General features: G+C 27.6%; 3 protein-coding genes across 3 annotated transcripts in view; 2 read left to right on the top strand and 1 right to left on the bottom strand.

Moving 5' to 3' along the window:
• Positions 1–6,024, bottom strand: part of betaggt-II (geranylgeranyl transferase type-2 subunit beta) — a 10,984-nt gene extending 4,960 nt beyond the window's left edge. Inside the window, exon 1 of the mRNA XM_011508001.1 lies at positions 5,811–6,024. The gene's annotated coding sequence lies outside the window, so the exon portion shown is untranslated. The remainder of the gene's footprint in view (positions 1–5,810) is intronic.
• On the top strand, positions 4–3,602 carry LOC105359073 (WD repeat-containing protein 43; the record flags this gene model as incomplete). Its single annotated transcript, XM_011495549.1, has 6 exons — positions 4–174; positions 1,005–1,502; positions 1,674–2,118; positions 2,209–2,521; positions 2,772–3,019; positions 3,142–3,602. Coding segments are annotated over 6 exons (1,827 nt in total), but the record flags the coding sequence as incomplete, so codon positions are not given.
• Positions 6,025–11,249: 5,225 nt separating the features above from the next.
• On the top strand, positions 11,250–15,862 carry LOC105368866 (arylphorin subunit alpha-like). The gene is made up of 6 exons (XM_011508003.1): positions 11,250–11,556; positions 11,995–12,288; positions 13,718–14,209; positions 14,382–14,698; positions 14,882–15,243; positions 15,434–15,862. The coding sequence occupies exons 1-6, from the start codon at positions 11,326–11,328 to the stop codon at positions 15,841–15,843; spliced, it is 2,106 nt and encodes a 701-aa protein (XP_011506305.1). The 5' UTR covers positions 11,250–11,325; the 3' UTR covers positions 15,844–15,862.
• The last annotated feature ends 676 nt before the right edge of the window (positions 15,863–16,538 follow it).

The raw sequence follows: 16,538 nt of genomic DNA on the forward strand, positions 1-16,538 counted from the left end.
GCATTCTCCCAGGACGGGCAGTTTTTTGCATTTTGCGGTACAGATGGTAAATTAAGGATATGGGAAACAGCAACGAGTCGTTTAAAACAAGAATTCGTGCCAAATCTCCACCTTTCATCGCCATGCAGCGTTTTAGGATGGATCACCGTTTCCACGCAGTCTACCACTACTTCGGTATGCCATGTGCTTTTCTTCTTTTTTTTTGACAATTCTTAAAGTAGGATTGTTGCGAGGGAACTAATATTCAAATGAATTGTTAATTTGTACGTATAATTTAGCATTAAAGAAAATGAAAATTCATTTATTGCTTACAATGGAATATGACGATATAATTATTCATCGCTAAGTAACAATTTGTAGGTTGGAATTTCAAATTATCAATTTCATATGATTTTTACAGATTCACAAGCAATACAGTATGATAATTTGATTTTCTACGTAAGAAACCTTTCTTCTGTAATCATTTATTAATTAAAATAAAGAAATACAATTACAACTTATTAATTTCTTACCCTTGAGCTCATTGCAATACTTAATAATTATAAATTATATTATACTTATTTACTCTAAGCTGTTGTGCATTTAGATCTAAATGACAATGATAGTATTTGCACAATAATACATTATTAATTTATAATAATCTAATTTTATATCCGTGAAATTAGTATAAGTTTATAAAAATATTAATTAATATATTATTTAAAATAAATTAGTGTGAATTTAATAAATATGGAAAGTAGCTTTAATTTTAATTAAACAAAGTTATATATCTCGCACCAACAAATTATTTTTACTTTAGTAAAAAATTCATCTTGGATATTTAACATGAAAGCAACAATATAAAACAAATTATTTTCATTGATTAATTATATGTAAATATTAAGGATTTAACTATATATTTATTTATAATTTATAAATAAATTTATTATAAATTTATTTCATTTGATTATTTGATTATAATATTATTTGTAAATACTTACCATATATTTTGTACTTGCGAATAGACATCACCATGGAAAAAGCGTCGAAAAAAGTCTATAACCGAAAATATAGAACAAAAAGAATTTATAGCAATGGGTTCTACCAATGGAACCATTACTTTGTATGATATATCTACCTCATCAATTAGCGATCAACTTCAAAATGGACATAGTTCTACTATTACAGCATTAACATGGTCTTCTAATTCTACCCTATTTACTGTAGCTGAGGATAAACAAATTGTAGAATGGAATCTGTATGAAAAATCAGTAAAATGCAAATGGAAATCTGGGAAAGGGAAAGTAACATCACTTGCAGTTTTACCTGAAGGAAATTCACTTTTATCTGGAGAACGAATGATAAAATGGTGGGATTTAGAAACTAAACAAATTATTGGAACATTTACTGGCCATGCAAACCAATTAAATGCATTGCATTGTGTAAAAATATCTAACGAAACCAGTTATTTATTTAGCAGTGGCAGTGGAGATGATTATCTCAGTGTTTGGTCTTTAAATGAAGTAAGAAACTTATTAATTATCTTATAACTTGCTAAAATAATTATTAAGGAGATATGAATCTTTATAATTTGATTTAATAATTTTACATTCTGAAAATATTGAGAAAAAAACACTAAAATCACAATTTAATATAAGAAATTAATCTTACTTTTTATTATAATGTTTGTTTAGGCAAAAAAAGATAAAGTATCGGTAGCGACATTAACTTTACCCGATGAAGCCCTCTCATTTTCCATTAAAGCTGTCGAAGATTCGCAAATTTTAATTTTATCTGTAACACGTTCGGGCCATGCCCAATTTTTTAAGTATCAAGCAAACGGTACATCTTCAAAACCTATTAAGCCGTCATTAAACGTTTTGGTAGCTACTGATGCTGGACAAAAAGAATCGGTACAGCAAATACCAATTATAAAAGCGGAATTAATAGAAGATGCTAAAATGATGTTAGCATATGGTACAATCGCTGGTTTATCAATTGAAAAAGTTATACCAAATTTTTCTGATAAAATACAATGCCTAATAAGAACAGATTTAAGAAAAGGAAAAGACAAAAAAGAAGAAATAATTACAAAAGTAAAAATGGCAGATAGTCAAAAAGTAGAATATCTCGCACCAGGTATGTTATATTAATGTTATATTAATTTTTCATCGATAAAACAAAATATTTTATGAATTTTGGCATACAATATTTTTATTATATTATTAGGAGTTGAAGGAGCACTGCCTTCGGTGAAAAGAAACAAGTCGGGCACTGGTTCACAACTTCCTCTCAAAGTTAGATTAGAAAATTTGAGTTTAAACGCAGAAACAAGTACACCTGATAAAACAACGTCCAAAGGTGAAAATATGGCTCAGCTATTGATTCAAGGTTTACATAGTGAAGACGCCAATCTACTTGCAAGTGTTTTATATGTAAAAAAGGAAAGTGTAATAAAAAATACTGTGGCAAAACTTCCGGTGCAAGCAATAATACCGTTATTAAAAGAGCTCACAAAAATGCTTCAAGGAAAAACTTATCCGTAAGAATGACGTTGTGTCTACTTAATTATTGATTACTTAAAAACTTAAAAATTATTTACCAACTATTCATTTTAATAATCAATATATAGCGCTTCAAATTTTAACGATTTTACTTACATTTATCATAGTTTTTCATTTGCCTTATTTCATTGCAATAATTTTAAAACATTATATCACAATAATATTTATTAAGTTTTCTTTATACATACATAACGAATTAAATTAATAAATAATATATTGTCATTTTAGAAGTAAAATTGCGGTTTTATGGTTAAAAGCATTAGTATCAACTCATGCAGCACAAATGATTTCCCATCCAAATATAGGAGAAGCATTAGCTCCTATTTTAAGTTTGATCGATGCCAAACAAATGCTTTTAACAGAAGTAACAAGGTTAAAAGGAAGAGTAGAGCTTGTTACGGGCCAGATTTCACAGCGTATAGAAAAACAAGAGAAAGATGTTACAGAAGAATGCTTGTTAGTTTATCAAGACCAAGGTATATTGAAACTTAAATTTTAAATAAATTTTAAAACAAAGCTAATTTTATGTATTACCGAGACAAGTTCGATACGTTACCAATATTAAATATGCTAACTCAATTTTTATATTATATTATAGATTCATCGGAAGAAGATATAGATGTTGGTAAAGTGGAATTGGGTAGTGAATCAGATGACAACTGGGCAGAAACGTCAGATAGAGAGCAAATGCAGGAAGACGTTGAAAATGGAAAATCTGATGATGATGCTTCTCTTAGCAGTTCAAATTAATAATTAAACTGTAATTATAAATATTTGTTTTAAAGAGACTTATATTTTCTAATGTACAAAAACTTTGTAAAATATCAAAGTTCTCACTTTTCTATTTGTTAACTTTCATCGTTCTTCAATGCTTAAAAAATAATCATAAAGCATACAACAGATGTATCGTCTCATACAAGATTTATTTCCGAATAAAATAGTAAAAACTTTACTTGTTCACGAAAAAATTAATAAATAAATGAAAATTATACGCTGAAGATATATCTTTTGGAGTAATATAATAACGTAATTAATTTGATATGCAATCGAAGGGTTGTTAATTTTATACATTTTCTGCTTGTACATTTACACATTGTTAAGAAAATAAATATGTAAAACCATTATGTTGTATTTTTGTATTTTAATCTATTAAATATTAAAGAATTTTGATAATATTGAAAACATATTCATTTATATTGATGTAATGAAATACGTAAATCGATAATAAATTTAATAATTGAATAAAAAGTGATTTTTAACATTTTAGATATAATCATTTATATGTATTTATATATATATATATATATATATATATATATATATATATATATATATATATATATATACATACACATTTGCCATTTATTTAATACATATCGATGAAAAATTGTTTATATGCTTGAGTACAATTGACAATAAAAACAATCAAAATCTTGATTGTAAACATTTTTCAATGAGTATTTTTATAATTAATTTCAAAATAACATATACAGTTTAACGATATGCAAAAAAAATTTATAAAAAATCTAAATAATTTATCGACCTCACAGTTGCTTTTAAATTACATACATTTTTAATAATCTGAAATGATATCAACATTTTGTTGGATTGAAAGCATTCAACGCATACGTTTATAATTTTAATAAATATAATAACTGTATAATAAACCAATTTATGCATCGACCGTTTATAAAATATAAAAACAATTATAACTACTTTAATAAATGTATTTATTAGTGGTGATAAGATGAAGAAATTTAATTTTTTCGGTAAACATCTGAAAACATTAATGTAATCAATCCCATTTGATAATTATAAAATGATTATTATTTAAATGTTCTTATTAGCAGTAGCGATTTTAAAGTTACATAAAGCGATATGAATACAAATAATACATCTATTTTTTAAATCAATTTATATAGGAATTAAAATCAACCGTAGTGAAATTATTAATATTATTCTGTAAGATCAGATGATTCTTTGAAATTTTTCTTTCTTCTAAATCATATTATTATATAAATTATAATAAAAATAGATATATAATATAAGTTGAAAATAATTAATATTGCTACATAATCCTTGTATTTATTGTTTTTTTTTTTTTTTTTTTTTTTTTTTTTTTTTTATCTTCCATATGTATTATAATACATTTCTATACAATTAATAGTATACGGTATTAATATTAGCTAATTATTATCGAGTTTACAGTAGTATTTATAAATATATAATTAACCGATAAAAATTTATTATAAAATAATTAGTATAAGATGGCTGAATAATGTTAATTCATGTACATTGATTTAGTTATTTATTTTAATAATGCGATAGTGAAATAGTGGCTCGTTACACTTATCAATCATTGCTATTATTATGATTAAATTTTTACTTTTACATTAAATATTAATAAATTTATTGCTTATATAAAGAGATATTAATGCATATTTTAAACAGTAAATCATTGTGATGAACCGAGTCATATTTTAAAATATGTACTAACTGCAGTGTCGGTCTTATTAAAAATACTTTATAATAATGATTTATATTCCGAATGGAATGATCATAAGGACATTTCTTAGCATATAATTTATGATAAATTAAGGAAATTTGAGACTTTGTTTACTTTCACTAATAATTCTATTCAATCCTATTAAAATTCTTACATATTTACATTCTTTTATATTACAATATATTACTTATCATTAGAATAAATAAAATACATATCGACCATATCGTTTTTAATTTCCAAATCTCCGCCAATAGAGCAACAATTTACTTAATTTTTTCATACCCACCTAAGTGTAATATAATATGGCATTTGATTGAACTGTTTTAGTCATGACTTTATTAAAAAGACAAAATTTTAAGCCTCTTTAATTACAAGATTTATAATTTAATTAACGAGATAACTAAATAATCGTTCAGACAAGTACATATCTTCCGTAACGGAAGAAATGCAACGTAATAATTATTAAATTTTTTTCTATAATACTTGGCGTGAAAAAGCTATCGCTGATGTTGACAAAAAAATGTCTAAGTATTGAAAGATTATAGAATAATTAAAGATATTACTGCAATCTCAATATAATTTCGCACATACGAATACCGTAATCGACGAGCTTATTATTATAGCGAATTTTTTCAGTAGATTTAGCAGCGAAGCGATATTTACTTCTTAAGGTCGAGCGATAAAGAAAATATTAGTGTAAAATTAAGCAATCAAGTGAGAGATGCGGATAGCAGCCGCTTTTGAATTTATAAGCGTCTCACCTCTATCTTATTTTGTTGTTCAGTTGGAAGCTTTTTTTGTCGAATTATATTTAATGCCTTGTCGTCCGCCTACATATGCATCTTATTTTTCACTTCATTTTAAGCATCGTAATCTTATATAATTCTCTTCTTTGAGGGTTAGATTATAATTGACCTTGCGTTTTGGATTATCATCACGTGACCCATTGAAATTCTGGTTTTTTCCAACAATCGCGATAAGTTTTAAATTAGATCCTTGGTACATCTTAAATAAGTTGTTTGTCTCAATTAGATAACACGTAATATGTAGGATAAGTAAATTAATATGCCATAAAATCATGCTGTTCGAAACTATTGCAATTTTATAAATTATCATAAATGAAAGAAAATTTTGAAACCTTTTGTTTCAAACGAAAAAAAAAATATATATATATATATATATATATATATATATATACCATGAAGAATAAAAAAAATAATAATAATGTATCCCAATATATATAATGCGTCACTTTGGTTCATCTTTCAGCTGAACTATGATTAAATGTATATAAATCATTACCTTACAATGTTTTATTTGTATGTGCACGTATATGCTGAAAATACATATATTCTAATGTATGTGCAGAGAAATAAAAAATAATATTAATTATTTATAGAAAATAAAACGATACTATTAAATAATCATATTCAAGCATTACATAATAGTTAAGATATAAAGCGAAATAAGATTAAAAAATGAAAATAAGAAAAACAAAATTAGTGAGTTGTTTTTCAATATTAAAGATTTGTTGCAAAAGTCGATGAAAAATGCATGTAAGTGATGGTAAAAATATTTAAAAATTTAATATCTTTCATTATATTCTAATTTTTATCCACATACGAGTGGTCCTTAACAATTTATTTTGTTTCTTTATTAAAAACAAAATAAAAAGCCATAAAAACTTGAAGTTTTTTGAGTGAACTCTTTTCACTTTAATATCGATGCTTGAATATTTTAATATAATTTGATATCTGCTATAACTTATTATTCCTCTACGTAGTATATACATATATCTGTTTCTCTCTCTCTCTCTCTCTCTCTCTCTCTCTCTCTCTCTGTGTATATGTGTGTGTGTGTGTGTGTGTGTGTGTGTGTGTGTAAATATAGAATTCTGAAGGAGCATTTAAATTAGAAATTTTGCTTTTACTATAAATATTTTTAAACATTAAAAAGTGAAATTTTTACTATAAAAACATATCGCAAAAGATATTTATGTTACATAAAAACTTTTGTATTTTTATATTCGAAAAACTATTTTTATGATGTAGACTGTTGAAATTATATTTTAGAATATAGAAGCAGCATTTTAAAATATTTGAATCATAATTTTGGAATAATAATTTTTAAAGATTTTAAAATTTATTCACTATGATATTTTAAGCGGAATTATAAAATATATAATTCACATATATTTTCATTATATGTTTTCAAAAATTTAGTTAAATATTTTCACGTATTATTAGCATTAAACTTTAACTTTTAAATAAGTCTATCAAATATTTAATTTTTCTTGAATACTATAGAATTCGAAAAATATACACAGATGTATATATACATGAGTACTTATCATCTAGTATTGCTATTACTTTAAGAAAAAAAAAAAAAAAAAAAAAAAAAAAAAATAATAATGAAGCAGGTAATATGCATAAGTATGTCATATGAATATTTTTACATAAGTGATTCGCAAAAATTGAAAAAATATCAAGTATATATAATGCAACGTGTTTGCATAAGACATTTTAAATTCTTTACTTTTTGCAAACTTTTTTTAATTTGCCAAGTATAATTAAAGCTAAAAAGGAAAAAGACATGATTATAAATAAGTAGATGCTGCACGTTATTGAATGAATAAATTAAAATATAAATTATCACAATATATTATATACAGTAAATAAAACAGTGAATGCTTTATTTGACAATAATTATATTTTGAAAACAATAATTCAAAATATTTCCCAAATAAACAGAAGCTTAACACTTTATAGTAATTCATAAGTTCTTTGTTTGTGTATTAAATAATAATTTATATGAATATGCTGTAAATTACATGACAATGTTAGTTCTCTTATTTCTCGTTAATCATTTAAAATTCGCTTTATTATTTGTCATTTTATTATTATTTTATTACTTTCAACATGCGTTTATACAATTTATAATTGCTTATTTACAATTTAATATTTAAATAATTAAATTAAGTAAAAAAAAAAAAATTAAAATTAAAGAATTAAATAAAATTAACATTGAACTTGAAATTTAGTATGATGGAATTCCGTTTCCGGTAGCAAATGTAAATACTTTAAATTTCACGAACGAATGATTTGATTATACTTCATATCTCTAAAATAAAAAATATATTTATTTAAAAAAATCATTTTCTATTTTATATTATTAATATTTTGTCTTTATGAATTATTAGTAAAATTTTAATTGTTTAAAAGTTACTTAATCAGTATTATGTTTACATTCAAATAAGTATTCGATTGATCAATCCACAATAAAATTATTATAATATCCGAAAATCAAAGCAATTTATAAATACAGTGAAGATGAATTATTATGGATTGATAACTGTTTTTAGATTTTAATTTTTAATAATGTAAGTGATAACAATGCTTAAATTTAAAATTATTGCCGCCGCAAACAAATATTTGATGGAATATATGAACTAAAATTGTGGAATACATAATAAAATTATTAAGTATTTAATTCAAATGAAAATATATTCGCTACTGAATAAATTTACGAATGTTTAATATTTATCGATATTTTTTAATTATATTTTTCAAAATTTACAAATTTTATAATTGAAGTAAAATTTTTATACTTATATTGGTTATTATTGATTTTTTATTAATTTAAATAAAAAAATTATTTAATTCTGTCTACTTTCACGAATAAATAATGTTTTGTATTAAAAATTCTTTCACATGTATCGTAATTCAAATATATACAGAAATTAATATCCATCAAAATATTTTATATTCTTCCAATTTATATAATATATGTAATATAAAGTAATATGAAAGCTGAATATAATATAAACACAAATGAATTAGAAATAAATAATGATATATGATATGTGAGTTCATAAAATTCATTAAAGTTTCAGTAAAATATTCATGCAACAAATCTAAATTGCATATAGATATATAATGCAAACAGTGTGCGTTGACTAAAAAGTATTAATATATTGTGAATAATTAGGACAATATAATTGAATTTGGAATAACAATTATTTAAAATAATTATTTTGTAAATATTACACTTTGATTTATTTTCATAAAATTTGAAATTTAAAAATACATATTTACCTCTACTATTAACCATCAAGCTTTAATTATTACGATTAGACAAAATTTACTATCTTAATATATTATTAAATATAAAACGACCATGTATTTGGCGAAAATAAAAATTTAAATATATTTTTACAATTAAAAGTCGCTTAAACATATATACATATATGTATGCATATATATATATATATATATATATATATATATATGATTTCTTGTCACAATGACATCTGTAAGTGCATTATTTTGCATAAAAACAAAAATTTTTCAGAGTTATAGATTCTAATAACATTATTATAAAGAAATAAGATTCATAATTAATAAAAAGAAAGGCCTTAGTCTTAGAGAGCCATAAATATTAATTAGTTAAATTATATATTTTTCTAATTTTTGCGCATATCTATCATACTATTGAATAATTTAATCTAAAAAATATAAAATATAATATATACTGAAAATGAAAGTATAAAACATTTATTTATTTATATTAATGTTATACAAACGTTTACTTACTTTTTTTAATAATGTAAAGCTTATAAGCCACTGTTAACTTTTAATTTTAACTAAAACTTCGCATGACCGAATGCAAATATATATAGAAAATTATAATATAATTAATAAATTAAAATACTTTTTGAACAAGAAGTTTAATATAACTATAATTGAAGTGTAGGTTTTCTGTTTCTGATACTATTAGAGAAGATTAAAGTAGCAGAGAATAACAAATTTTGTTTTTACCTAAAAATTGTAAAAATATAGATGATAAGAATATTGTAGATAAGGCAATGTAATTTAAAAGTTCAAATATAAAAATTTACGATTAAAAGTATTGATGATACGATGAAATTTCTTCCATAAAATAGGTGCTACTAAAATTTCTTAGAATCGTACAGTCTATGTAGAATGAATAAAGTAAACTATTTGTAAAAATTATATTAAATCTCTAAAGGTAAATTAAATATGATCGTCCAGCCTTTCCTAGCCATAATTGAAGTACAATATGACGGAATATCGATATGTTTTTTTTAAGTTCAACCGCTAATTTACAAAAATAGTCTATGAAATGTTGCTCCCTCAAGAAAAGATAATCTTCTATTATGAATTTATTCTATTATATTAATAGAATTTCTATCATTTAATGCATAATACTTCTTTCGTCAATTATTATGATTAAAGTAATAGATGGCAACATTTTATAGCCAATTTTACGCATGAATTGAAGAAAAATAGGTTTTATATATATATATATATAAATTTTTTTTTTTTTTTTTGGCATTCGTTTAATACACCTAAATCTACTATGTAGCATGACTATCTGCATAAATCTGCTTATGAATTAATAATGAAATTGTTAATAATATTTATCTGTTTCTATGTTTTCTAACAACTTGAATACAATATTTCGTAAATCTTAAAATCATTTTTTTTTCCTCTTTCCTTTTTTTATTATAAATTATTAAGTCTATAAATTTTACATTAAATGCCATAAGTTAAATTTGTTACCATTTCAAATATTCATAAGGAAACAGGAATAAAGTATATTATCATAATAATTGCTCATTTGATATAAAAATACGTGCAATAATTGATCCGATATCAAGAAATTGCAACGATAAATGGAAAGTGAAGTAATTATTATTCAGATTTACTATAAATTCAGAAATGTCAAAAGGACGGTAAATTATACTCTGACCCAGTATGATAGCAAAAAAAAAAAAAAAAAAACGCGATTTCTATTAAATCGAACAATTTACAAAATGTCGAGTATAATGTATCGTTAAAAATGGCAGAATTACAGGCACTTCGTAGGGCATTGTGTAATGATTTTTTACCTAGAAATTAGTTGAACGTAAGTGGCTAGCAAGAACCACATAGACGGAGAAAATGGCTGATGACGGCATCGTACGACGACAATACAGAGAAAAAAATATGTATCGTCTTTAAGCTAAAGCAGCGTCAATAGAGCGCGAAAAAGAGAGAGATTCTCTTTTTTCTTCTTCGCGGTGCTCCTTGATGCAAATGGATAGTCGCCACGAGGGTCAGGGGTCAGAGAACGCTGAAGCGGAATAATCTCACGGCCACCGCTAATTCCGGCGAGTATAAAAGCCGAAACTCGCGACACCAATGTCAATCGGCCGCCCTCTCAGACCGAAGGGAGTTGCTTGCATCTCGTACGTCAAGCGCAAAATCATCAAGGATGATGCGCAACTGCATCGTTTTCGTCCTGTTGGCCGTGGTCACGGCGACCGCCGTCAATCCTGCCCGTCGCTACTACAGCAAGACCGCGGACCTCGACTTCCTACACAAGCAGAAGAAGGTCTTCGACCTTTTTATGTACGCGCAGCAAAATGCTCTGACCGACACTGAGTACTTCGAGATTGGACGCAACTACGATGTCGCCAGCAACATTGACCGCTACACCAACCGGGTACGTTCCACTGCTCACCTGCTCCATTCGCGCCCGGCTAGCCAATCGGTTAATTAAGCCTCGATCGTTTTTTTCTCAATGCCCGTTACATCTGTGTTGCCCATAAGATCCTCGTGATTACGAGCATCTTAATATCTTTCAATATCACTATCCCTATTGTTTATTATTAATGGCCGGTGCTATGGAAATTAACTTATTGCTTATTAGACGTCAATCGGTATATTCGCTGCTTAATCGACGATTTGACCGCAAGTTATTTTATATACATGCGCTCGCGATCTATATAGTTTTGATAGAGAACAAGTAGACCATCACCATGTGGACGTAAATTTTATGGAAAAACGTGATAATCCGTCGTAAGGATTTGAAATCCAAAAGTCAGCTAGCTGATTAATCGCGAATCTCGTCGTTATAAAAGCGATTTTAACGAATTTCCAGGAAGCTGTCATTGAATTCCTGACGCTGTACAAGACTGGCACGCTCTCCAAGGACGCGCTCTTTACGTATTACAACCAAGAGCACCGCGAAGAGATGATGCTGTTCTACCGTCTTCTCTACTTCGCCAAGGACTTTGCCACCTTCTACAAGACTGCAGCCTGGGGTCGCATTTACCTCAACTTCGGTCTCTTCTACACAGCTTTCTCCAACGCCGTGTTCTACCGGGACGACACCAAATACATCAGCTTGCCAGCCATTTACGAAATCTGTCCCAATGCTTTCTTCAACTCCAAGGTAAACAAATCGCTTCGTGACTCTCTACCCCATTCTGTCATACGTCATTAAGGACAGTTGACGAGTCGACACTTGACTTGCACGAAAATCAGACTAACGACATATTAAGCTCTCTCCAAGTCCACATTCTACCATACTTGATTACCATTACCTACCTATATAACAATAATAATATTAATAATAATAATAATAAAGGCTGTTTAAGTTAATTATTTTTTTTTACGGGACAAGCGACATTGGCGTTACAATACGATAAACGACCTGCACCATTATGTAGTTATACCGATACGAACGAGAATGCGAATCAAGTGTAATAGAAATGATACGTTAGAATATTCTTCATTTTAAAATCTTTATCAAATCACGAAGTAATTAATTATTTATACGAAAAAATCACAAATACACATAATTAAATACGAGAAATATCATTGAATATGTTTTCGATAGATCGACAATCTTCGTGCATTCTCATTTTTTATTCATATAATTCTTTAAAAAATACTTAAAAAACGTTTGGAGTATTTGTATCCGGAATATTGATCCATACTACATGACAAAAAAATCGTAATAACTATCTTCAAATTTACGACAGTTTATAATAATAATAACAATAATTGTTGTTGTTGTTGTTGTTATTGTTGTTGTTGTTGTTGTTGTTATTATTATTATTATTATTATACTTGGTATTGTTGTTGTTTTTATTATTGTCATTGAATATACGAGTAGATTCAAACATTATACTTTTCCATTTTAATTTTGAATTAATTTCTATGGAGATGTAATTTTCAATAGAATCTCATTGTAAATCTTTATTTCTGTGATAAATAATCTACTATTTAAACATTGTCGATATATATTAACTTTTTACCAATTGATGGATGTAACGTAATATTATCTAAAGTAAATTTTGTATTAAATAGTTAAACTAAACTTAACAATGTGCATATACAACCAACCATTGCTCACGTAATAAAATTATTCCAGTGTAATAAGAATTATGCTATTGTAAGAAATACGTTATTGTTAGCGTTCAAAATTTAATTAAGATTAATTAACAATATTCCTAATACTTTACATAGACTTGATATTCCCATTGTACCTGTATTGTTTATTCAATAATTAACATACGCTGAATATATACGCTGTACGTCTTAAAAAAAAAAAATTAATTATTATTGCGCGCACTCGTGTACGAATCGCTTCTTTAAATTAAATAAAAACATTTTAATGAATAGTCGTTACCAAAACTGTCCATCGCGATCTATGCATCTGAAATTCAATTAATTACAATAGAGCTTTCTTTCTATTGGACCCAATAATTAACGTAATTTTCGACAATCGCCCGATTACGAAAATATGAAAATGAAAATATTGCGTCTCATTCTATATAATATTAATTTTAATATATAATGTTTATTTTATTATCAAGGTGATCTATGATGCTTTCCACGCGAAAATGAGCCGTGGGGGTCACTTCCACGGTTACGATGTTGGCATGAAGCACGGCGAAAGCACTGACAGCATGGAGACTTACTATGTCTATTCCAACTTCAGTGACTACGAGTTCTACTCCAACTCATATTACGGAGAAGAATACAAACTTGCCTATTTCACGGAAAATGTTGATTTAAACGCCTACTACTACTACAGCCGTATGACCTACCCATTCTGGGTGAACACCAAGGAATACAATATGGCCAGCAGCATCCGTGGTGACTTCTATTACTTCTTCCACAAGCAGCTGATGAACAGATACTACCTCGAAAGAAGCTCTAACGGATTTAAACATCTGGAAGACTTCAGCTGGAATAAAATGTATCTGCCCGCATACAACTCTAAAATTCAATACTTCAATGGTGTTTTCATGCCCAGTCGTGACTGGTGGAACTTCATTCCATCGTACAAATCTCGTTACGTCGAGGTACTCACTTTCCCAACATATATATAACTTTTCCTTCTCATCGGTAAACAAAACAAAACAAAACAAAAAAACAAAAACAAAAAAAAAGTAATCGTGAAATGTATCTTGAAAGGCTTTATAATTCTCTAAGCTGCATTGTCCGATAGGTGACTTTATAATACTTTGATTGCAGTACATTCAGAAATTGGAAATCCGCATATACGAGGCCATCGACTCTGGATACTTCTATGATGAAAGTGGCAAACAGGTCAGCTTCAACACACCCGAAGGTCTTAACTACCTTGGTAACATCATTGAAGGTAACTACGACTCCTTCAATCTCAAGTACTATGGTTCCTTCGATGTTCTCGCCCGTGAAATTTTCGGCATGAGCTTCGACAGCAAATACAAAAACTACAATGTACCAAGCTCCTTACAATACTTCTCTACCAGTATCAGAGACCCGGCTTTCTACAGATTGTATGCGAAGATTCTCAACTTCTTCTACAGGTGAGGTATTACGATCAACAGTAGCGATGTTGGAATATCGAATTTGTATTTTTTTGTCAAATTATATATTCCTTTGACGTTAGCGTTGTTCGGCTTATTGTGACTTACCTTGGACGCCACAATTACAGATTAATCTGAGAGATGAGAACAGTCTTCTAACTCATATTTTTATCCGTTGATTAGATACAAGTCACTGCTCAACCGCTACACTAAGAGCGAACTGGAATTCTCGGGAGTGAGGTTCGAAAGTGTGGAAGTTGACAAGCTCTACACTTACTTCGAAAACAGAGATTACTACATCAACAACGCCGTTTCCGTCGGAAGCTTCAAAGAGGGCAGGTCCTTCAACATCAAAGCTTCACAACCTGTTCTCAACCACAGACCATTCAGCTACAAGTTCAACATTAACAGCGACAAAGACACGAAGGGCGTCGTGCGCATATTCTTGGGACCAGCTGAATTTGAAGGAGAGAAATTCGATCAATACTCATACTTCATCAACAACTACCAATACTTCTTCCAGCTCGACGAATTCGAAGTTAATTGTAAGTCCGATTTCACTGAGATGCAATGTTATTTTTATTTCTAGTGTAGAGTAGCTTTAATACTTAATCACTGCAAATTTTTCTTAAAAAACATTGGCTAAATGATAGAATGTCGTTGCTCGTATAACTCGTTTAAATTCAGCTGAGCCAAAAATTTATTAATGAACATTTTTTAATGTTTAATAAACAGTGAAGACTGGAATGAACAACTTCGACCGTCACAGCAGCGACTTTTTCCTATACAAGTCCGAATACCTGACCGGTGACACCTACTACAGGAAAGTACAAAAGGCCATCGAAGGCAACGAGCCATTCACCTACAATGAGCGCATTTGGGGCTTCCCGTCCAACATGATCCTACCTAAAGGTACACCCGAGGGAATGAGGTTCAAGATGTTCTTCTACATTGGACCGTACGAGGAACCCAAGATGTTCGAATTGCCAATCTTCGGCAAATACAATTACTACGGAAAGTCCCTGGGCTTCCCGCTCGACCGACCAATGAACCCATACTTCTTCCAACTTGACAACTTGTACTTCAAGGATGTCTTCATTTACCACTCAAATGACTACGATTACAAATACACTCATCAATATTAAGGTCATCGAAAAGAGAGAGCAGAAAGTACCTTTGGAGAGTATAAGCACTGAAATTTCTACAAGACTTACAATGTTTGTTTCGTTATTAATATAAATTAATTATCGATGATTCCTTCATTAGGAATTATTTTTAATTATATATAAATTAAAAATAAACAAACGATTTAAAACAAAGTTTTTGTTTGTATTTTATGATGACAATGCATCGCCCGAACCTTTTCCCCCATAATCGCAAAGTACACCGAAGTCTATGAAATACGCTTAATTTAATAAATATTTTTTCTCAATTACTCCACGGTAAATATGAAAAATATCATAGTGTGAGAAAAACTCTATAATATAAACATTACTACATCTGTCCTGAATTATTCTTTTAATCATTTAATGTATGATAATATTTCCTGTTACACTACATTCTCTTTTGAATATTACACTGAAACGTATTTGAAATTTAATAGAATTTAACACGTCGGGCTTTATTCAATTAAAAAATTACATCGTTATTCTAATAATAATAATAATAATAATAATAATAATAATAATAATAATAATAATAATAATAATAATAATAATAATAATAATAATAATAATAATATGAATCGATTATCTCAAATCGCTATTTATTGCATTTACCATCAATTTTATTTTAATAAATGTAATTGCGGAAAAATAGTTAAAATATAATTTATAAAAAA

The sequence above is a fragment of the Ceratosolen solmsi genome, unplaced genomic scaffold (assembly GCF_000503995.2).
Source record: "Ceratosolen solmsi marchali unplaced genomic scaffold, CerSol_1.0 scaffold1, whole genome shotgun sequence".
Lineage (NCBI taxonomy): Eukaryota > Metazoa > Arthropoda > Insecta > Hymenoptera > Agaonidae > Ceratosolen > Ceratosolen solmsi.

Coding starts and splice junctions, on each gene's coding strand:
- LOC105368866 (XM_011508003.1), top strand. CDS start 11,326: ATGATGCGCAACTGCATCGTTTTCGTCCTGTTGGCCGTGGTCACGGCG. Junction 11,557..11,994: donor TTGACCGCTACACCAACCGG/GTACGTTCCACT, acceptor ACGAATTTCCAG/GAAGCTGTCATTGAATTCCT. Junction 14,699..14,881: donor ATTCTCAACTTCTTCTACAG/GTGAGGTATTAC, acceptor TCCGTTGATTAG/ATACAAGTCACTGCTCAACC.